This window comes from Haemaphysalis longicornis, unplaced genomic scaffold (genome assembly GCF_048455015.1).
Source record: "Haemaphysalis longicornis isolate Haplotype H1 unplaced genomic scaffold, Haemaphysalis longicornis Haplotype H1 scaffold_9, whole genome shotgun sequence".
Classification (NCBI taxonomy): Eukaryota; Metazoa; Arthropoda; class Arachnida; order Ixodida; family Ixodidae; genus Haemaphysalis; species Haemaphysalis longicornis.
This window is the reverse complement of record NW_027526460.1, coordinates 94,951,850-94,975,385: the sequence shown is the minus strand read 5'-3', so window position 1 is coordinate 94,975,385 and position 23,536 is coordinate 94,951,850. Positions and strand designations below refer to the sequence as shown.

Sequence of the window (23,536 nt, the reverse complement as noted above, 5' to 3'; positions counted from 1 at the left end):
TTGAGGAGCTATGGCCATTTTGTTCGTTTTCTGACGTTTCTGGACGCTGGGGAAGACGGCGAAAACATTAGACGGCACCAGGGCAGCAGTGGCCATAGAAACAGTGGCCGACGGCGCAAGGTCAATGTCGAAAACCAACTTTTTCTGGTTTTGATTAAGCTCCGGCTTGGGTTATTTCATCGGGACATTGGCGACTTGTTCAATGTATCAACCAGCACTGTATCCAGGATATTTTCATCCTGGATCGACTTTATGTACTTGCAGATGACTGAACTGCCCATATGGCAATCCCGATGTGCAGTTGACGCTGCCATGCCAGCAGCATTTATAGACAAATACAGGTCAACTCGTGTGCTTCTCGATGCAACCGAGATTCACTGTGATGTGCCGTCATCATTCGTGACGCAATCGGATGTTTATTCACATTACAAGTCAGGCCACACGTTTAAAGGGCTTGTTGGTGTGGCACCTAGTGGGGTGCTGACCTACGTGTCAGAACTATTCACAGGAAGCACGTCCGACAGAGAATGTGTTATCAGGAGCGGTTTCCTGAAAAAGAGGTTCGATCCCGGTGATTCAGTAATGGCCGACAAAGGTTTTCGAATCGAGGACCTTCTTGCGGAAAAGGGTGTTCAGCTAAACATACCGCCTTTCTTGAAAGACGGGAAATTTACGGAGCGTGAAGCCCAGAAGACCCAAGAAATTGCAGCGCTCCGCATCCATGTTGAACGGAGGATTCAGCGTATCAAGACATACCACATTTTTGATCGTTCCATGCCGATCTCCTTAGCCCCCTTGGCCAATCAAATATGGGCAGTTTGTGCTATCTTGAGCAACCTGCAACCTCCTCTGCTGAAGGAAGAAAACTGATGAGTGCATACTGAGCACTATACAAACACGTGTAAATAATAAACCTGTACGCTTATTGTGGAAATGTTTGACTTGGTGCCCTACTACGGCAGTGTGCCTCTTACTGACAGCTTTCCAGGTACGGCAGCAAAGTATAAAAATAGAAGTCGTCCAGGTCTGCTTTTAACGCTTCCCACTCGCTCAGGCACAGTCTAATCCTCTCAACGAGCATGAAATCTTTTCCAAAAATTACGAAGTCTCCCCAGCTCAGGCCAGACACGCCCATCTGACCGATTACCTGCGAGTAGTAAAAATGATTTCGCTTAAGCCTGGGGCCACTGTCACTCAGTTCAGAACAAAAGCTTTCTGCAACAAGCTCGTCTGCGGTCTTGTCACGGAGTGAATATGGGCACTTGATTTCTAAAACACCATAGCCCAGCTCTGTCGGGTCAAAGACAATCCTGTCGGGTGATGCTCCAAGCCATGGAAATTCCGGATTCACCAGCAGGCCGCAAGTGCTGACAGTCACGTGGTGTCCCATGGTGCGCAAAACCTCCTCATACCTTCTGGCTGCTAGAGGCTCGTTCGAAATTCCGTACCTGCACATGAAACAGCAAAAAATAGTGTTCGTACAAAGTAAAAGTACAAACCCAAACCGGCATTCCCAGCATTGTAACCAGTTGAACCATAGAACTACTATGACTTCCCCACAAGGTGCAGCTTAACCCACTGCAGTACAAAGGGAGTGCTCGATTTGATGCTTTGCACGCAACAGCGTTGAAGTTCATTTTCAGACATGCAGTTTTTAGAGCCTTATTGCAGGATATACACTAGAAGGAATCTGACGTAGCCAAGTACCAACTATAAAATTTCAAGGAAAAGGTAAAACTACCTACATTGAGCCGAATAGTAGCGAACGAGAACGCTCAGTTAAATATTCAACCGGTAATGCTTCAACCATAGTAAGGCTACTTTCCAAGATCTTGCAGCTGTGTATACAAGTAGCATAAATATGCTTGGCAGACATTCAGCAGCATGCCCCCCCCTTAAATGGTGAAGTCTCTTCGAAAAGGCCGAGTTTGGTTGTGCCTCTTTACTGTGAAAGGTATTTTGAAAACTGAAAAATGACGTTTGGGCCAGTTTACGTACTTTATGGGAGCGATGTTAGACAGGTCCTTGGTGTCCGTAAAGGCTTTCAAGCCTTTCGAGGTCCAGCGAGCCCTTGTTGCCACGACACCAAAGTTGGATGATGTCACCCGCAGGCTCCTTTCCTCTCTCCACCTCCCACTTTTTGCCTGTTTCCGTGTGTCCTGCTCAAGCTGAGCAGAGGAAGCTGGCGTCGTGCACACCTTCTGTTCATCGGAAAAAAAAAACCGAATACATTCGCTTACACTAACTAACCAAGCTTCATTTGTGGCAGATAAAATTCACTCTAAATATATGGACTAATAATGCACAAGCTGCACGTCAGTGCAGCTGGGCACTACTCTGGTAAAAAATAAATATTGTCATTTGTACACATGCGTTTCAGTGGCTCAATGGTTCAACAGCGTTTGGTAACGGCTAGTACGCATGAGGTAAACTTTGATAAAAATAAAGCCAATGAAGGGGCACAATGCGCAAACATACCTGCAGGATCCTGTTTTCTTTCAGATGGGTGGGAGGAACCCATGTGTCGGAACCTTCAAAAAACTTTGGTGCAGGTAGAGCTTCAGCAGGGGAAGGGGCTGCAGGTGAAATCCCTGACACACGCACATCGAAGCCATGCGGCAGGAGTGACTGTTGGCAGGCCATTGGAGAAGAAGCTGGCGCCAGGCCATATCTAGTCCTTTTGTACGGCTGCCCAGGAGTGTTCAACAAACCCAGCGCAAACACATCGCCGGGGTCCAGTGACAACAAATTTCTGGCGAGCTCAACTTTGGCCGCTTCTTGCTGCTGTTCGTTGCGGGGGAAAAGCCGACGCTCAGTCGGCCGTCCGAACTTTGGAACAATCAGTCCACCTTCTCTCACGCTTCTCCAGTCAACGTCCTGAATGGACCTTCCTTTTGTAGAACAGGTACGGGGCACCCGCCATTGTTGGGGAAGGTCCGTACATGACAAGAGTTCAGGGGGTTCCGAGAACCCTTTGGCCTGGAGGAGGGAAACTGTACGCAGCATTGCCATCAAATGATTGCACGCTAGTTTTCCAGCCGCGCACTCACAGCTGCCATCGACAATGGCCCCTTGCCTGTCTATTGCAGCAATAACGCTGTAAGGTTTCGAATTCTTCTTCTTGCTGCGGTGGCATTCCGCCTTCAAAAAAAATAGTCCATCACTGAAAAAAAAAAAAAAAAGTTACACACAACATTTATACTTACAAATGGTGAACTTTACGCACATTCCACAAGCTCATCTCTCAGATGGTTAATAAAGTGCCTTGGCTTTTACTGCGAAAGCAGATCGTAATGTTGAAACGCTGTGTCTGAAACCTCCTTGAGCTCCTCCACTGTCCAGGGGAGAAAATGATTCGTGGAACATAATGGGCATGCATAGGTGCATAGGGGAATGCTAGAGAAAGGGATGAGCTATTGCAGATTAAACACAGAATGCTGCGTGGCCATAGCATTAAATTTATGCCGAGATCAGAGCAGTTTAACGCGAAAGTACGCTAGCCGAGCTCAATGCTGCTCAGGTTTGGTTGAACCACATCTGCCGTACATGGATGTAGCACGTTCTGACACAGCCTTGCATGAAAACTTGCACATTTTGGTTCCTCGTCGCTTTCCTCGAGCCGAAATTTATGGGACACTTGTGTAACACTTTTCGTCACCGTCATGGCAAGCTCTTCACATTTAGAACCCTTCTGTAACTGCTTGTCAGAACTTCAGTAACACTTATGAAATTTAGTTGCACAGAAATTAATAACTTCACGAGTGCCGTTTTGATTCCGGAGCTTGTAGTACATGTTTTAATTTGCAATGCACTTCTACTGGCGCCATTTTTCTCTAATAAGCAGCCACTTCATAGTTAAGCACGTTTAGCTGTCTTTCCTCTTTAATGTATTTAGAGCTTATAGAATTCGTTTAGGACGCACGCCTAGAAGCTTACACTTACGTTGCTGGTTTCTCAAGACGCATTTCCGGCTGTTTCACAGAAACACAAGCTCCTTCCCTATTAATAAAATTACTACTTGGTCGGGATTTCGTTGGTGTTGCTCACTCGCAGGCACAGTTGCAGCGATGTAAGAGCGCGCGCAACTTCAGAAGGGGAATGCATATTTTACCGAACCTCAAGCGCTGTGCGACTTAGTGCTTCAGGAATGTTCACACTTCAGAGAACGACGCAACAAAAACGACGAATTCTGTGAGTTGTTTCCACTTTACGATCCAGTAGTCGCAGTTACGTCCACTTTTCGGGTGCATCAAACTGCTCAGCGCCTACTTTGTACGATCGACTCTCACGCAAACAATTATATGGTAACAAGCTTGCTGCAGTGTAATACACACAGTATTGATACGAAGTGCGCTTTGATCATTCGTGAACCTTAATAAGAGAGAGAGCATACCTTTGCTTGCAGCTGTTTGTCTTCACGGACGATGGCACAACGTAGGATTCTACGCTAAAGTTGTAGCTGCGCTCCAAGCAACGCTCCGTGGTAGACTTGATAGAGTAAAACTCCAATATGCGCTTCTCGCTGAGAGTCGGTATACCGGAGAGGTTGTTGTCCCATCCGGTAATAGGAAATACCAATTTTCGAGACGCGCACGCCATATCACTCGCCCGGTACTGCGATCTACAGAGGCGCGCTACAGCCACTTCGGTACCGCCGTTGCCGCCGTATCGCGGCTTCCTTCATCATGGCCGCGCTCCAGGTTGCCCGACTGGCTTTCCGCTCGTCCGCTATGCCCGTAGCATTCTGAAAAGGGTCTATTGTTTGCATTCTTTGCGGTCGAGAAGGCTTAGGATTGGCCTAGAAAATTTTGACAAAGGGTGTACATAGCCTACATGGCGTTGCTGAGTGCCTTCACTACTACGACTTTATGATAAGGCACTTTTTGTTGGCCTTCTGCGGTACAGCCTCCCAGCGCTGATTGTTTTGTCTAAGACGAACTTCAGAGTGCTATAGCACACAGGCTGAAGTTCTACGCATCTTCCTGGGCCTTCCAAGGCGCACATTTACGAATGGAACTATCTGCGAAGCAAGGTGCATGTCAGTCCAGACACTCCAAGCTCAAGAGTTCCTTTGCACCAGCCTCCGTCACGTAACCTGGTGTGCTGACCATCCTCTAGCACTGGTGTCTTCCTCTCATGTGCGGAGCCTTCTTCCGGTCAACTTTGAACGCCCAAGCAACCCTGCCTTTCTGCCATTGAAGTTTGCATCACCATACCAGGTATAGGCAAAAAATCATCTCTGCCTGAGCCAGCCAGGCGGTTCTTAACGCTGGAGCACAACAGTTCTCGTTATCTAGGCCACGTTTAGGTATATACAGACGGGTCCGTGACGTCTGACCCGTCAGCTATTGAAGTGCGGATTCCGTCGGTGGGACTAACTGCAAAAGAGAAAATCAGCCACAAGACGTCGTCCACCTTCACTTAGTTAACCGCTATAAGGGCGGCACTCCTTTACATCACTTAGTTAACCGCTATAAGGGCGGCACTCCTTTTAGTGGGTGATCTTTGTCGACTCACGGCCTGACTTACAAGCACTGATGAAGCCATCCCAACACAGGATCCAACTTGAGTGCGAGTTAAATGCATTGCAAACACTTGGACAACGAGAAAGGCACCGAATCTCGCTTCAGTGGCTGCCAGGTCATTGCGGCATCCAGGGGAACGTCGTCTGTGACGCAGCAATCGGCTCGTGTCTGTTGGAATCCCGTATTCCAGACAAGACGGAAGTACGGCCGTGAATGCACTGGGATGGAAACTGCAGCTGTCAGCTTGGCAGGAACCTCTTAGGATACCCTTGCCTCTGCATGCGATTGAACCTCAGTGCAATTTCCGCTTTCCGCGAGGCCTACCAAAGCAAAATGAGGATGTCCTTCACCGACCACGCCTCAACGTTTCTTTCACTCGCAGTTTCCTGTTTTAGATAGGCTGGACGTACTCGCCAATGTGCGCTGTGTGCTCTGTGAAAGAAGACATACCGTATCTCTTGTGCTACTGCCAGCAGCATGCAACCCGACGCAAACCAGCGAAAAGAACTCTTGTGCGACCGCGACGCGGGAACTCTTTAGAACTGCATCACTTTCTAGGTCCGTGGCAAAATCGCGCTGACGCAGCGCGAGGAACAAAGGCTCTTATAACTTTTTTGTCTGACTCGGGGTTACTCGAGGTTCTTTAACCTTGAGATCCTCATAATTTTTATCTCCTAAGGCTGTGAATTTTTTCTGCGTTCCCAACTGATTTCCTTTTCTCCTCCCTCTTAATCATTGTTACTATGTACTTCTTCCCCTTTTCTTCCTTTTTTCGCCTCACTATGTTCACCCCCAGCTGAAGTAGCAAGCCCCGCCGTTTATGGGGCCAACCTCTTGAGAGTTCAATAAAGTTTTCTCTCTTTCTGTCTCCGTTCTGATATACTAAAAAGTACGGCTTGCGAGCCGCCCAATTTCGTCGCCCTTCAAGTGACCGCCAAATTTTTTAAAATGTATTTTTAATGCAAATTATTTAAAGCTCCCAATTCATCTCTTGTCTCTGGACATGGCTTTTGTGACGTGGCCAACTTCTTGAAAGCGTTGGATTGTCCTGCTAATTTATCGCAAACAGTCAGCGTAATACTTGATTCGCGTTTACAGTCACGTTTAAGAGGTGACTCTACCATACAGGTACCACAGAGATGGAAGCCAGCAGGCGTATTTATGTGGGAAGGAACTTTTGACGACTAGTAACACAAAAACCGTAGAGATTCCAACGAAATTATCTCCCATGAGTAAGTACGCAAGGTAAAAGCTTCTGTATCCAAGGAAGGAAGAAAAGAATGAACTTTACTGAAAGGTCGGTGCAATGCCGAGAGGAGGTTTTGGAATGAGGGTGAAAAAATTAATAATGTCCCTTCATTCTCCGAGACGAAGGCCCATATATAATTTCTGCTGAGCGACCGGATCCACTCTGCGTAAAAATGAACCCAGTCCGGGCCGTGTTTTGCGCGAAGTTTACTAAGGCCAGGAGGAGATCCCACGAGATGCTCGCTTTCCAGCGTAATAATGCCGTTGCAAGCGTAACGGCGCATGGAAGGTGTTGATATCACCTTAATAAAAAAGGTCTACTAAAATCTGTATAGTATCCAAAGCCAGAAAAATGGGAAGTTACACCACTGTTTATGAGTACCTGTTCCTGGCATGGAACAGGACGGGTCAATCAAAGGTTGTATTTATATTGGATGTTTTAAAGAATTAAATACAGCCTTTTTAAGATTTGGGACTTTGGTTTTTGTTTTATTTGTTTACTATGCCATTTTTCGCAAGATGTAATCTGCAATATGCTAGATAAATTTTAGTCAATATTGTCCTTTTCAGCAGCCTGCTTTACTGTTAAATACGCCCCTTTTTCAAGCCAAACCATTTTTTTCTTTAGCTTTGGTCTTCAGCATGCATTGCTCTAAGTTCTTTTTTAGCAATTATTATGAAAATAGCCCAAATATACACGCTAAAGATTCCAGTTTTTTAGTCAAACTTGACTACCTATGCTTGCTGTAAACTTTACTTGCCGTAAAGTGCTTTTTTTATAACATGTCTTGAAGCACTACTCTAGCTTTAAGAAAACTTTATACAAAAGTCCCTTCGGTAGATTGTTTTTGTTCAATTCTAATTATAAAGGCTTGCTCCGCACATTATGCGGACAAGGAACGCTTGGAAACTGATATACTTTTACAGGGAAATGCAGGCTTTATTTTAAAAATCAGGCCAGTGATGGTTAAGTAGTAGCAGACAAAGTCCCACCTCTCCTTGTTTTATAACCACGCAGTCGCTTCGGGGTATCCTGGTAATCACCTACCAGTACACCACCAGTACACCAGGCCGTACCAGGCCGTACCATACACCAGTACACCAGGCCTTACCAGTACACCAGAACAGCGAAGCCCTCAGCGGCTTCGTGTCCAATGGGTCGACTTTATCTGACAGCTAAGCCACTGTTCCGTATGTTTAGCACTACTGGCAGGCTCAATGGGCTGTTTTACTTTCATCAAAAGATAAACTATCAATCAGTTCCACAAAGTTCCTTCTGGTGTCATTTTCACAGCTTATGCACGACTATGTAGGCTACCCAATGACAATTATGAAGCTAAAAAAGATGCAATGAAAACGAACGACAGTCAGCACTCGGCAAGAGCGTTTTTTTTTCCTCATTTTGCGATATGCGGTTATTTAATACTTCCGAGAAAACGTTATAAACGTGAGATGCCGGTCGCGAAAAAAAAAACGGTCTGAAGAGATCTTACCAAAAATTTCTCACGACTTCTAGACGGCCTCATGACGGCTTAATCTTTTCTCATTTGTCGTTCCCCCCCCTGTACACGACGCACTATTCGTAACAATCAACCTTTCTTTTATCGCCCCTTCACGTTTCTTCCATTTCCTTTCCTTCCCTGGGTGCAGAACGACGCGTTGTAAAACGAGGTCAAGCACAGACACTCACCTGCCCTGTTGCGTGCACGCGCGAGTTCTACTACCGGACCTCGACCTTGCCTTTGGGAACCGAGGCGCCAGGAAGGATGGCATAATCACGAAAAAGGGTAAGACGGCCGTAATGCGAGAAGACGAGAAAGCAAGCGTGAAGAATTTAACCCAGCAGCTCCTCGCTTAGCGCCCGCAGTCCACGCGTTTGATCCTCTATGATGGTGATAGCTGAGGGCGTGCGCTCAACGCTCGGACGACTGGAGGAAAGGCGCCGCGGACTGCTTTCGGAGTACAGGGAACTGTAGGAGGAGGAGGGGGCAAGAATGGTTTTACCGATGGCAAATAACGGCACCTCAGCGCGTTAGGCAGGCGGAGGAGGGAAGCGATGCTTTGTTCCGCGAAAAGGGCTCTTGATACGGGGCGAGAAAATAGGAAACATACATAACAAAAGTATCCCGAAGAGGGTCGTACGTAACGTTATTCTGGCTCTCGCCTCCTTCGTGGCGTGGATCGTTTAAGTTGTTTCGCTGCTGCTTCTCACGCAATCAACTTGCCAAGCTGGCGCAGAAGGAAAATGTACTCTAAGAAAGCTGTAAGGTGTGAATAGAGGGCCGGAGATTATTATAGAAGTACGTCGCTGTGATCTCGTTTCTAAACACGAGCCTGCGGTAGCACTCATTCTGCAAGAGCTTTGCTGGTTAGTAAGAATTAGGAGACTGATTTAGACGACTTTTTTTAAAGCCTTGCGGGATGAATGGGAAGCAGGAAGAAATGAGACCGCCGTTTCCGAGGAAAGCGGTTCTACTTCGGTTTTTTTGAGGAGTGAACTGTAGATCTGTTAATACTACTATTGCACTTCATCTTGGGGCAACTTTTTCGCAACTTTGGTGCATCTATTTTGCTAGACAAGTCCCTCAAAAGTGCCTTGATCGTTCATGCCTTGTTTACTGCTCAATCCCTTTCGCTTTACCAGTGTTTTTTTCTTGATGCAAACAGTTCAGACACCTTCCTCGAGCAAAACTTAGCTTCTGTTAAAATAGTTCATCCTCGAGCCCTAAAGGGCCACCTGAACATTTCGTATTGTAACGTTCGCCCACGGGACCAGAATAAAACTTTAAACGGACACTGTTTTAACACAAGGATTACATTTTTTGTATCCTCTTCAGCGTATTTTTTTTGGCAAATACAAGTACATGAGTCAAAATTTAAAAAAAGTACTTTCTCCCAATCTCCAAGTTTCATTTATTTTTATTTTTATTTTTGTGTTACATATGCTTCGACGTCACAAGTTGTGAGCACTGCAGATTCTATTAAGCTAAAAATGGCGTAAACTGACGCCGCCCCCCACCTCCCTCCGTTTATGAAAAAATACAGAATACTTCTTTTATATCTTCGCAAACCTGAACAAGCATGTATGCTAAATTTCTTCATAACGGGCCTTTTCAATGATGTTCATTAATCCATCCTATACGTGTACATGTCGTCACTAGTCGTTGACGCGAGTCAACCAGCAGTGTAGACGCTAGTTCTTACCCTTGTTTCACATTCTAGTTCACAAAAACGCTGTTTACGCTAAAGGGGGTGTACTCGCAGACTCGAGCACGGCACGTTACTGGCGTATGAAACGTTTTTCTTTTTGTTGTTGTTGTTGTTGTTAATGTTGTTTCTAGGGTTTCTACTGATGATACAACCGCCCGGCAGAACTTGCGTTAGTGTTCCGTGTGCACCACCGCACAAGCCTCTCATGGAGGAATCCATCTTTTCTTTCTCGCAGGAAAACGGTGTTTTGTGTTTTATGAATGGTCTGATGACGCACACTTAAATACGTTTCATTTATTCAGTTGCCGCGAACTGTCTTTTTTTGGACATATATTAACAAGCTACGCATTCAGTGCTAGTCCATGATTTAAAATTTCGCAATCGCTGGGCGCGAGCTCGTTAACATTTGGAGCGAGCGTATGCTTCGTCCCCGTGCGTCGTCATATCAGACAGAAAAACGGTGGCGCAGATGCGGTCACCTTTCGAGCCGCTTTAAAAATACTTGCTCTTTTTACTTCACATCGCTTTCTTTCTGTCCGTTTGTCTCTGGTTAACATATGCGCGACTCACAAACTTTCTAAGAAAAGCCGTGGACTGCCAAAGCGCAGATCAGTCTTTTTTTCTCCTGTTTTCACCGCGTTCGTTAAACGCGCAACCGACGCCTCTGACATGCTCGTGACATCCGCGTCGAGGCTCGAACTAGGCGAAAAGACAAACAAGAAGAACTGAGAAGCGCTTCAGTTTGCTTTTGCTCCTAGCAAGAAAGCCGTGGCCTGTTCGGGCTTTTTCTCTCCAAACGAGGCCGTGAGACCCCGAGCGAAGGACCTTTGACCTACATTGGAAAGTGGACACTCCTCTCCTTTCCCGGGTCTCTTTTCGACTTGTTCCTCTCGTTGTTCCCTTCGAAGAAAGTGACCGGATTCTAGGTCACCGCGCACATCCCATCTCTCGCAGCCAACAGCAGTCGTCCGTCTCTGGTTCATTGCTCAAAGCACTTTCTTTTATCGCCCCGCCCCCCGCCGAGTGGCGGCTTTGTAGATAGCCGTGATTAGGAGCGTTCGGGAATGAAATGCCTATCAACGTGCCTGCCTGTTGGAGCGGGGTGAGAATCGGGGGGGCTCTCGCGTACGCATGCATGATTCACGTCGCCGAACGCAGGAAGATAGCACGGGAAGGAAAAACCCGGAACGACCACACGTGGGCCGTGCTGCCGGTGCGTTTGAAATTATGGTCAAGAGAAAATAAAAAATGAAGGACAACGTGGGAAGATGAGACTCGTTGAAAAGCAGCGCCCGAAACGGAAAATCGAGACGCAGGAATGTAGGCCAGCCGTCGCCCTAAAATCGTTTCGCCGAGATTTATTGCGGGTGTGCGTGTATGCTTGCGTTAATACCAGTGAAGGGCAAATTATAGCTATGGTATGCAGGAAGGTCTGCAGCAAAGTTTTCTTTCGCTCTTGTTTTTATTTTGCGGTGCAATATAAGGGCTCGACATAACAGCACATTTTTTTACAGAACTTGCTTACTAAATGGAATTTTCGCGTCGCTCCTGCTGAGAATGTTCAACTAAGGTTCACTGTTAAGCGAGTTGTTCGGCAGGGTGAGGGACACCAATGCAACAACGCGAGCCCTTCGTCTCCTTTTCCAGCGAAGCTGTTAATGTCCCGCTAGCCACATATCAATTCCCTCAGCAAAATCGTCTAGAACCGAATTTTTCTAACAGCAAAGCCAACTTGTCATTTTTCGTGTCCGCAGTAAAAATAGAACGAAATTGCCGAGCCCGCGCACGTGAGCGCAGGCCTCAAGGTGACCGCCCGGCAGTTAACAAAACTAAAAGAATTCCAAGCGCTCGTGTGTACGTAACTCGCGACGACCCCCCCAGCGTCCCCGGCGCACGTTTGCCAAGCCAAGCATACCCAGTTTAGGGAGATTAGCCAAGATTGGCCTAAAAAAGACACCAGCGTTCAGCGTAATCGTGGCAACACTTGCTCGGAACGAGAAAGATACGTCATAACGTGCGCCCCTCCAATGTATGTCCAATGAAAATCCCTTAAAAAAAAATGACAAAAGCTCACACTTATAGTAACAATGATGCAGTAAAGGTCGGTGCAGCAGCGAAAAAGAAGCAAGTCGGCTAGAGTCGTGGACTTAAACCGTCGTGATGGTCATGAGGGGTGCATACAGCTTCGCTACCTCCAAATCTTAAGCTTTAGTGTCAGCTTCCGACATTTTTTGTCTCCACAGCTAGTGTTTTGTGTTGCCGTCTTGAAAGGCTCCTGGGGTGACGTTTTGGTCGGTGTTCTTACCGTCCAAGCACGCGCACGCCACCGATGAGGCGGCAGTTTTGCTGGTGGGAGATGTTAGGGTCGACGTCTCACGGCCCGATGCGACCTGACTGCTGTCCTCCATAGTCGTGCGGTTCGGGTTGATGCGCTACATGGACAGGCATGAGATGCCTACGACGAGGCAGGGAAACGGACATCCCCGTGCTCGTCCGCTAGAAAAACCCTAGTCCCCCCAAGTTTCGTCATTCAGCTCATTAGCTGAAAAGTATGCTTAATCGCAAATTACAAACGTGTTTTTCTTCGTGCACTTTTTGGACTGCGCCCGGTTTCTCTGGACATCCTGGTTCACCAGTAGAAAGGCATTGGCATTTTTGCGTTGTCATCTTCCCCTGCCAGCAATGTGATTGATTGATTGATTGATTGATTAATTGATTGGTTGATTGATTGATTGATTGATTGATTGATTGATTGATTGATTGATTGATTGATTGATTGATTGATTGATTGATTGATTGGTTGATTGATTGATTGATTGATTGATTGATTGTGGGGTTTAACGCGCCGCAGACGATGAGGCGTGCCGTAGTGGAGGGCTCGGGATTACTTTTGACCACCTGGGGATCTTTAACGTGCGCCAAAAATCTCGTACACACGGTCGTTTTTGCTTTTCGCCTCCATTGGAAAAGCGGCTTCCGCGGCTGGGAATCGAACCCGCGTCCTTGGGCTCGGCAGCACAACGCCTTAGCCAATGAACACCACGGCGGGTCTCCCCTTCCAGCCATGTCCTAAGCGCTTCAACTTGAATACTTAAATAGGCTATTAGTAAAAGCCTTTCACTGTTAGCTATTCGTTATTGATGTGTTTACCATTTTGAGCCAGATTTCACCCTGGAAAGGGCGTTATTTTTGCTTCTGTGTCACTGCTACATTTGTATCACTATTCATGGAAAATAATCACTAAGGTGTCATTACGTAATTGGCTAAAAAGTGCGACCTTATGTGTTCCTCTCTTCTTCCTAATAATACAGTTTTTTGTCGTAAACAGCGACCGATTAAAATAATGTCCTGATAAAACACGCCTGTTCTGGTAGCTCATTTTCTCTCAAAGAAAAATCGAGTTACGTTTAACCGATAAGTAACAGGTCCAGGAAAAGAAGGGTTTCTTCACCTGCATACAGAAAAAAAAGTTATACGAAAGAGAGCCATCTTCCGCAAACAAAATCTCGAAACAGCCCAACCGTTTCATCATTGTCTTCTTCGTCTTCATCATCATAATAACGACACCACAGCACGCTCTCACCGCGATCTGCACCTTTTTTTAGCCACCGCACGCTCACGCACATGGGAGCAGACCATTAACTCGGCATTACCGGGCACTGCGGAGGGCCTATAACGCACCCCGCGCACCTATGTCCATCAGGGAATCCCTCCGCCGCCAGACCCCGCCATCTGCGATCTATCAACGACCACCGCGTGTGCTGCAGAAGACGCCTCGGTTTCTGGTTTTCTCCTCCAGAATAGCCTTTGTTTTTGCCCCTTTTTTCTCCGCGCGTACCACAGTCGCCATCCGCGTGGGGCCAATACTCCCCAGCGCTGAGCCTAAGTCAAGGTTAGAGGTCGCGGCGTGACCCACTGCGCCCGAAGCGCCTCTCCCGCGCGCGCTCACTTTCCTCGCGAGCGAGAACAGTGCCGGTGGTGTGTTCTCGCCGTGCGAGATCGTGAAGCCCGATTGCGTGCTGTCGGGTAACCGCGGCGCGGGTACAGCAGACGACCCGAACGCGAAGGCAAAAGGCCAGACAAGGGAATGGCGTGTGTGTGTGTGTGTGTGTGTGTGTGTGTACAAACAGCCCTCCCTCAGTGGAGACGCGCGCCTCCATGTATAAGCACCCAAGTGGTGTAACCACGATTAGTATATGCAGAGTGGTCGCACATGGCGGCGAACCACGAAGTGTGATTAAGGCGGCTAAATATATCGGGGCCGCTGTCCGTACCCGCTTTTATGTGGGACCTCGTCGATTCTGCTGTATATTAGCCTGCCCACACGAGGCCAGGCAGCAACCTCCTCTCCGATTGGCTGAAAGGATGGAAAAATCTAACCTCTACGTGCAGACCTGCTTCGGAGGATGACGTCACAGAAATGTGTGGCGTTGGTAGCGACTGGAGCAAGAAAACAAGCGAACGTAGATGATCGAGCGTAAACATTACCTTAGAAATAAAAATGCAGCGGGGCATTCCATTTCCAGATAGTCCTAAGTCCAGAACTTCCTGTACACTCGCCGCGGTGGCTCAGTGGCTAAGGCGTTGTGCTGCTGAGCACAAGGTCGATGGTTCGATTCCCGGCCGCGGCGGCCGCTTTTCTGATGGAGGCGAAAAGCAAAAACGCCCGTGTGTGCGAGATTTCGGTGCACGATAAAGATCCCCTGGTGGTCAAAATTAAGCCGCAGTCCTCCACTACGGCGCGCCTCATTCCCTGCGTTGCGTCGGGGCATTAAATCCGACAATGAATGAATGACTGAATGAAGGAAGAACTTCCTGTACGCAGCCAGCGCCATCTACCGGTTTGCTTGGAACGCTATTTGGATTCTTTTAGTTAACTGCTAAAAAAATTCAGGGGGAGTTTGCACTCACGCGCAAGGCTTGAATACCGAAGCTGTTATGTGACCATTGACGGACACAAAGTTTAATTTTAGCATTGTTATGGTGTCCTGGTTGGCGTCGGTGGCATGGCATTCCAATGACCTTATCCAGTAGAACGGACAATTGGGCTAGTTGGTAACTGTTCATATTGACGTCGCGCCGTGTCGTCTCTGTTTATTCTACTTTTGTCCCTGTTGTGGGAGCGCTTCCACCTTCAAGATGAACGATGACCTTATGTTGGACAAGGCCAGAGTGAACTCGTCGTTTTGGGAGACGTTTCCACACGCCACTCTGCAAGCACGACTTATCGTCTCTAGCGGATGCTTTGCGCGCCGAGCCTCTCGAAGCAGAGCGCCTCTTTCTCAGCCGTGTGAACTATCCGCGGCCGGGCCATGTGGAGTCATTCATCACCTACAGCATCTTCGACATTCAAGTCGCGGCTCTTCTACGGAACAGAGCGTATGCACGCGATTACACAAAGACGAACGAATGAAGGGCGTACGCTATGACGTGTCTTTCTCGTTCCGAGCAAATGTTGCCTCGATACGGCGAACGCTGGAGTTTTTTTGTGGCCAATTGGCTCAGCTATTGCGACGTACTAGCCGCGTCTTCACAGCAGGCTCAAATAAAGGTTGTTTCTCTCTCTCTCTCTTTGTGGCCAATGTTAAACAATCGCCTTAAGTGGGTATGCTTGACTTGACGAACGTGCGCTCGAGGCACGCGGCAAACGCTGCACTTTTCTTTTGTTTAACAATCTCCTTAAGTGGGTATGCTTGACTTGACGAACGTGCGCTCGAGGCACACGGCAAACGCTGCACTTTTCTTTTGTTTAACAATTTCCTTAAGTGGGTATGCTTGACTTGACGAACTTGCGCTCGAGGCACACGGCCAACGCTGCACTTTTCTTTTGTGGACAATATTGCCCAATCTTCCTAAGTAAGCGTGCTTAGGTTGACGAACGTGCCCTCGAGGAACACGTGCACGAGTGCTCAATATTTTCTTGCTGTTTTTAACTTCTGACATCATACACAAACGATCTGCTCAACCGCTTTGCTGCTAAAACAGCTGAGTTCGACCTAGGGGAAGAGTCGCGGGCTTTATGCGAACGGCCTGTGTTCGATCCCACCTAGTACAACCTAGTACAATTTTTTTTAACCCATCAATTTTTTTACTGTAAAATAGCCCCTTCGCTCAACTTAACGCATTCTTTTCGTGAATAAGGGTGGTCTGCTATCGTTTAGGTCGGTTTAGGGGCGGGGAACGGCGTATCAACACGTTTAATTGACGTTCTGCATCACGCCGCAAGTGCGTGCATTCTACCTATCTCGGAACAGAATATCGCAAAAGCAGCATAGCGACAGAATCGATGCTGCGCAATGCCATAACAGATGATAGCTCAAGTTCCAGCGGTTCCCAGAATAAGCATTCGGGTGGCAAATGCCTGACACCGAACAATAGAACGTCGTACCCGGCTTTCCGGCGTTCGGAGCATCGCAGCGGTTCTTTAATCCCGGAGTGATTTTCAAAAGCACAGACCGGAAGGAAATGGTTAAGCAGTCACATTTTTTTTTAATTATGAGCCTGTGCACGCATTACTTTCGACGGGCACCTGTACATATCTAACACGTGCTTACTGTTTGTTATCCTCCAACCAAAGCAGCCTTTGTAAAGCGGCAAGCTAGCTTCACCGCATGTATTGTGCAGCATGTTGGCAGCATTCGATGCTGACGTCTGGAGGCGACAAATGGGCGGTAGCAGCAAAATGAAGGGCTAATAATATCCGCTGCATTAATAAGACTCTGCAGCACTGCCGATAAATGCTTTCTTTCTTTCTTTGCTTCGTGCCCGTGGAGAAAGCACCGCGAAAACTTCAGTTATCGGCAGCACAAAACGGCATATGCACTGCGTGCTCTTCTGGCCGCAGCAAATTCGCATTCCAGTTTCTGCTCTGCTTTCAACACAATTTTCTTTCAAGAGGCCATCGAATGCGTCGCAGCCAAATAAAAATTGGCAAATGGGCCCTCAGGCGAGCTGAGCCTGCGTGAGGGATGTTCAGGCGTTAAGAAAGTTGAACATAAGGGGGGGGGGGGGGCACAAAAAACAGGCTGTTTCAGATGCACCCTTTTAATTGTTGAATGTTAACATAAGAGTGTAACTCAACGCAGCCTCCTTCATCGCGTACTGCACGAACCCGCAGCAAGGTGAAGAAATATAGGGTACAAGAAAATGCGGTACTAAAACAGCAACGTGCCCAGCGTGGCCTGACCCTGGCAAAGCGGAAATGTGCTCCGCTTCAAGCTATCAGGTGGGCGGTGCTTATCCGTGTTGCTCTTGAACTCTTAATTTTCACCGGACGGTGACGGGCTGTACGCCTAAGTACGCTGTACGACGTACACTGGGTATGGCACAACGCAACGCCTGGTTAAAAACAGCTTTAATCCGAGACATGAAGCATTGATGATGTCAATCCTGCGTGCGCTTTCTCAATTACAATTGATTGATTGGTGGTTTTAACTCGCCGACGCTATACACAGGCGATGGGGCGTACCGTAGTGGAGGGCTCCGGATTAATTTCGACCACCTGGGGATCTTTAACGTTTCTAAATTACAAGCTCCTGCTATATATGAGTGATACGCGCGATAGTTGTTAACTAGGGGATCAATAGCCGCTATTCAGCATCTTCCTTTGGAGATCATCCGCGTCATCCTCACAGTTCCAAACACGCGACGCTGCCGAATCGCCTATGCCCTTAATCCTAATCGCGTTTGGCGCGGTTGTACATCGCAAACAAAAATTCTCGGTGCGTTCCCGTACATTGCTCCGCTATGTACAGAGAAATAGATGGAATGACCTACATGCTCCACTTTCTTTATCTCTGCACGAAAAAAAAAAAAAGACGGGAAGAGGAAAGAAACAACGGCGTAACTGGTATGACTCGTAAAGCACGCTAATACGCGACAAGAAGCCGCTCTTGATCTCGCCGCCTTACTTTGGCTGGTAGTCCGCAGTTCCCCCACATTCCGACTAACTTTCCTTCAAAATACGAGCTCGATCGTCGGGGAAAAAGAAAAGAAACGAGTCGCTGACTCTCTCCTTCACTTCGTGAAAGGTGTCCCGCGTCGTTATCGGCTTGTGTGTCCCGCTAACCTGCTCGCTACGCACGTCGAAGGAGAAAAGAGTCTCGGGGAGAAGTTCCATTAGATAGTTTCCTCGCTGTACAACGCGTTAACAACAATAATAAAAAAAATATCTGCAACGCCGTCGCCCCGGCGAGAAAGGAAGCTTGGCCGTGGCCGTTGCGGCGGCTTCAAAAAGTGGAGCGCGCCGTCCCGGCCGATGCCCACGATCAAAATCTCGGCAGAAAGTTGAAAACCAGGGCAGCCGGCTGGGCTGCATCGGGAGCTCACGCCGCGACGGCGAGTGCACACACAAAGGTGAAGGTCGCGCTTACACGTGCACGCCGTTTTTATCCCCCAAACGTGGTGCGGCCGTCCGCTTTCGTTTTGTGTCCTTTTTTTTTTTCGTGGATCTTTTGTTTCTCATCCTCTTTCTTTCAGGAGTTTGGCTCGTGACCTCGCGTTCAGTTTTCCCCGGTTTGTTACTTTTGTTTTCGATTTTAGAGTGGTGCACGCCGTTATAATATATGACACCTTGAATTTGGGTCGAGCATTTTTGCGTACCTCGCGTACCTCGTACCTCGTATTCAGCACAAGTGTAAGCGCACCGTATTATTCTTCAACAAAGTGTGAAGCCTGAGCATAACCGACGTCTCGCTTTTATAGGCTGGTTCTATAACAGTTTAATTATAGTCATGAAGAGTGCTGGGCCTTACAACCATGCAATCGTATGGAGAAGGCGCCTTCCAGTGGTCATTAACCCTTTATTTCGAGTTGCTGCATACACTCAAATAAAAATGTACCATTCCCTTCCTAAAGAAAGTTGAAAGAAGCGCGGAAGCTAAATGTGCGTCCAGCCTTCGCTGAAAGCGCGTTCAATCGGTCGTCAATCCTTCAAAGGCCCAAATCGAAAACGACGAACGAACCCATGCGACGATTTTTCGCGCACTAAGTAAACGCATCTACGAATGACCTAAATGTATGCCGATACGTGGTTTATGAGATAAAAGTATGCTGCCGTACTCCTTCTTCATCTCATCTAGAACCGTTCCTCTTTCGCGCTTTTCGAGTAACCGCTTTAACACAATGGAAGCCCGGTTTCAAAAACGCATGCGCCGTGTGTCCAAAGATGTTATGAGAGCTTTTCGGTCGACCAACCGGTCTACGGGGAAATGGATTAGTTTTTTGACAGGATGCCATCTAACCCACTAAGAAGGCTTCCGCCTTAAAATTTCGGAGGTTTTAATAGCAAAACTAAACCTGATTGACGGATACGATAACGAGACGAATAACGAGATACGACACGCGATTTGACAAAAACAAAAAAAGTACTTTTCGCTCTTACATCGCGCAATGCCAATGGAGTCAACTGCGTAACGTCACCGCAGGCCACATTTCGCGAGTCAAAGTGGATACTTGGTCAGATGATCGGCCAACTGTGGCTTAAGCAGGTGCGTTGTGGTGAAGTAGGCCTACGAAATCTTTTACTGCGCGTATCAACGCTGTTAAAGTCTGAAGTTAGTGGTACAGAACGCATTCGCGGGGTTTTGCTTTTCAAACACCGATTACAAATGAAAGCCCGCGAAGTCTGATGATTTGCGTTGTATGCCCGTGCAGATTTGTTGGCGTTGTTGAACGGGCATTTTAATCCGTTGCGTTTGGCGCCGGGAATTCTAGACTTCCATATAGTGATCAGTTGATTTACGCGCAGGGTTAAATACACAAGCCTTTGTTCAGACTAAATATTGAAGTCGTCCCGGCAGCAGCCGACGGATAGAAAATGCCTTTCAGGCGTAAATGTTCCAACGCCACTTTCCGCCATTTTCTTGTCGCCGGTTGTAGCGCGAAAATGTTAAAATATCAATGAGACCGTCATTGCAAAACGAAGGAGAAATGCGGTTTGAATTTCACTTTGACAATGTTTTGTTTACAAGCTCATTGGCTCGGGCACCGTCCTGACGAGTGCGAGAAAAAAGCACGACTGGTTCTAATTTGCGATTTAGCGTTCTTCTTAAATAATTAACCTTAGGCAACCCGCAAGGACTACGCAGCTTTTTTCCTAGCAGAAGGACATTAGGCCGCCTGTTCCGCGGCAGCTTTGTGACCCGGGTGGAGTGGTTTAGAAGCGGTGGCTCAGTGCTCTTCGCATTAAAACTGTCATTGATTGATACCCATGATACCCGCTGTGATAAAAATATTTTCGGTTATGTAGTCGTTTAAGTAGTCTATTGCCATTATTTGTTTGGGGATAGTTCCCATTACACATGAGTTACGCGCACTCCTTTCTTAAAATCCCACCTACTGACAGCAGACCGATTCCGCTTTGTTTACAGTTCCATGGTGAACTAACTAAATGGGACGAGTAAAAAAAAAGTCGCGGTAACGATGAAGTCGTCATATAGGCCAATATGATAATAAATTGAGAGCTGCAGAGCACACGCAAGAAAGTAGGCTTCACCGCAAAGCGATATTATCCTGATGGATAATCTCGCCTGGCGGCGAAGACATACAGACGAGTGAGCCATATAAAACTTCGCTGTAAACAAGAGCACACCTCTGGTTGTTTTTTCCGCACACGGGAGAAATCTTCCCCGCTGAACAACAGTCGACCGCAGTTCTCAGTCACGTAGGGGCCATTATTTTTCTGCGAGCCATCGGAGCAAGTGACCCATTTGTTTGGCGCCCCGAGATCGCGAGAAAGAAATTTCGACGTAAACTTGCGCTGCCCCCTCGGCCTCCCCGCTCGAAGTTGGGCGCGCAGACCTAAATCTCCGTGCCAGCTGCTGCCGGACGAACGCGTGTGCATACGTACGCGCATGCCAACCGTATCGGTTGGTTGCGTGTATTCTCGGAGGTCAGTTTTTAGATTCGAAGAAGCGGCGCGGCCGGTTTTCTCCCATCCAACACTCGCGTGAGGGATTTCGGAGACCCAGCCGTAAGGGCTGATATTTCCGTGCTCTAGCGCAGTATTTTACAAGATCAATAAATTCTAGAGACGCGATTACTAGTTTAAGGACATGGCCAGTCATACCAATCTCTTTTTAGTGCGCGGCTTTTCGAAATGGAACGAGCGCGCTTGATTGCTGGAACCGAGGCTATTGAATACAGAAGCTTGTCTACAAATATGAGCTATTTTGAGCAAGTCCTGATTCACTGCAGCTTTGTATTTTTTATTTGACAGTGCGATTGTGAGGAATCAAAACAGATCGAGGGTTAGTTCGTCGGAATTTAAAATGACGAGCTCTAACGCTTGTCTTGATGTCAAATGTTACATCATACGTTAATCTAAGTAATCAATAGGCGTAACAGTTACTTGCCCCGCCCGTGAAGGGCTGCTTCATACCTCGCGGGTTTTACCACACGATTTAGCTAGGACCATCGCATAGTCCAGTGGTGGTGCTTTCTTGTTTGACGGTCGCGCATTGCGTGAAGCCACTTTGCAAAGAAAGAGAAGCGATGGTCGAAAATGCGACCCAAAGTTCAGTCATTGCGTATTCAATCCAGCGCAGTATGTTGTAAGAGCGATGTGTTCCCGAAGACGGAAACTGGAACACTATAGTCAAAATTATACCTAGCGTTGTTTACTGATATTTAATACAATTTACAATTGACGGTAATTCTGCTTCGTTGCAGTACGCACCTGCATTGCAAGTTAAGCCACATTTCAGGGAGCTCAAAGTCGGGAAAGATAAATGCTTTTTACGCGCGACGGGGCAGTTTTAAAGTAACCAACGCTTGTGCGTCTGCGAAGACCTAGTATGCTTCATTGTTACGAATTGCACGCTGGTGCATTCATGGTTACAGTCGCGCGAACCGACGGGCCACGGAAAGAAGATCTCTAATTCAAAGATGATGTAAAGAAAAGGTTAAGTATGGATGTGAGAAATATGGCATAATCGTGATCAAAAGATGGCACACGAAATGGCCAACGACTAAAATAATAGGAAAACAGGTGAGAAAATTAGTGACCACGAAGTCTACATATGCAAGAGCGTTAGGAAAATTAAACTGCTGGCATGGCTCGTAGGCGCCAACGTTTTTCAGCGCTTGCGAAATTTTAGGCATTTCTGAAGCAAAAAAAGTGCATAACCGATAGTACTGGCATTCTTTTAAATAATACACGTTGGGTTTATGCGATAGCAAATGAAAAAAAAGCAACGGGTTAAAAAAGTCGTCAAGAGAGGCAAGATAAAGCAGATAAAGTAACACAAGAACAAGACATGTCAGCTCGAGCTTCTCTAAGCACAGGGATAACAAAAGATGGAGAACAAGACGAGTGCTGTTCCAACTTCCAACAGATGCCATGAAAGCAGTGCGAACGCAGAATAACTGAATTGAGAGGAATAAACTCGATTACAAAAAAGATCGCCTATGGCCGAAGTGGAGAAAAAAAAGGGGGGGGGGGGGGAGAGAAGACTCTATCTAGATCCGGAAGAAGAGAAGTGCGCAAAGGGAAAATGGTGAAGGGTTGGTGGTGGTGGTGGCTGTGGTGGTGGTGGTGGTGGTGGTGATGATGATGATGATGGTGGTGGTGGTGGTGATGATGATGATAAGAGGCACGCTCGAAAATTGGGCACAAATGATTTCGCATTCACCCCATCGCAAGCAGAGTTACTCAATATATACAGTTGCGAAACTCCACTTAAGAATCCGGGCGGCGCTAGCCCCCCTGCTTCGTGGAAGCTGAGGGGCAAGTCGACGCGCGCGGCACCTAGGAGATAAAAACTGAACTTCGCTAGACTATTATTGTTCAATTTTTTTAATGTAAAATAAAGATTGCTTTTTGAATTAAAATACATTAATTACGCGAAATTTACTTGTGTTTTTGCGGCTTTTCGTTTTATGACTACGGCAGCAGCCGCAAGCGCTTGAGTACTACTTCAACGTCCAGCCGACAGACGACAGGCGAGTCAACTTGCCCCGTGCTTGCCCCGGCGCAGGGGGGCAACCGAAGACCGTCTTTTGATGCATGGGGCCTATGGGGAGTTTCGCAACTGTATATATCATCGTAAGGACTGCTTAGGTGACCTCATAATTTTCCGCCTCCGTGTCTCCTCTTTTTTGTGTGCGTACGTGCTGTAGCAATTTGTGCAGCGACCACCTCGCCCAACTGTCTATGCAAATTCGGATAGATTTAGCATCCCTCCGCGTGGGCAGTGACATTTGAGTTGAAGAATCACCTACAAACAAAACATTTCAACAAATGCTCATTTCGAACGCACACTCTGTGCTGACCCCCGTTTGAAAGAAAACAGTATGAAGCGTTCATGTGCTTCTATTCTGGGAGTAAAACCAATCTAACTTTTTATTCGTCGGGAGGCTCTCTCCAAAAGCGGCTGCGAGGATCGTTTATATCTGTCCGGTTCTTACCGCACTTGCGGGTCACTAGACAGCGCAAGACCTGCGATTACTTCGAGGAGAAAGTTTGACGCCCCCAGCCATTCAATACACTTGCCCAGCTTAGAATACTCCCAACAATACGCTACGTTCACTTTTCATTCTAACGTTTCATTTCC

The 23,536-nt window shown here is 47.3% G+C and overlaps 2 protein-coding genes across 2 annotated transcripts; one reads left to right on the top strand and one right to left on the bottom strand.

The window, feature by feature from the left end:
• The first annotated feature begins 207 nt into the window (after positions 1–207).
• LOC144152422 (uncharacterized) lies at positions 208–941 on the top strand. The gene has a single exon (XM_077683689.1). It carries the CDS (start codon positions 253–255, stop codon positions 868–870), a length of 618 nt encoding a protein of 205 aa, XP_077539815.1. The 5' UTR covers positions 208–252; the 3' UTR covers positions 871–941.
• LOC144152421 (uncharacterized) lies at positions 799–4,730 on the bottom strand. Its single transcript, XM_077683688.1, has 4 exons — positions 4,394–4,730; positions 2,479–3,163; positions 1,999–2,201; positions 799–1,448 (listed from the first exon to the last, which is right to left on the bottom strand). The coding sequence occupies exons 1-4, from the start codon at positions 4,597–4,599 to the stop codon at positions 971–973; spliced, it is 1,572 nt and encodes a 523-aa protein (XP_077539814.1). The 5' UTR covers positions 4,600–4,730; the 3' UTR covers positions 799–970.
• Between the last annotated feature and the right edge of the window lie 18,806 nt (positions 4,731–23,536).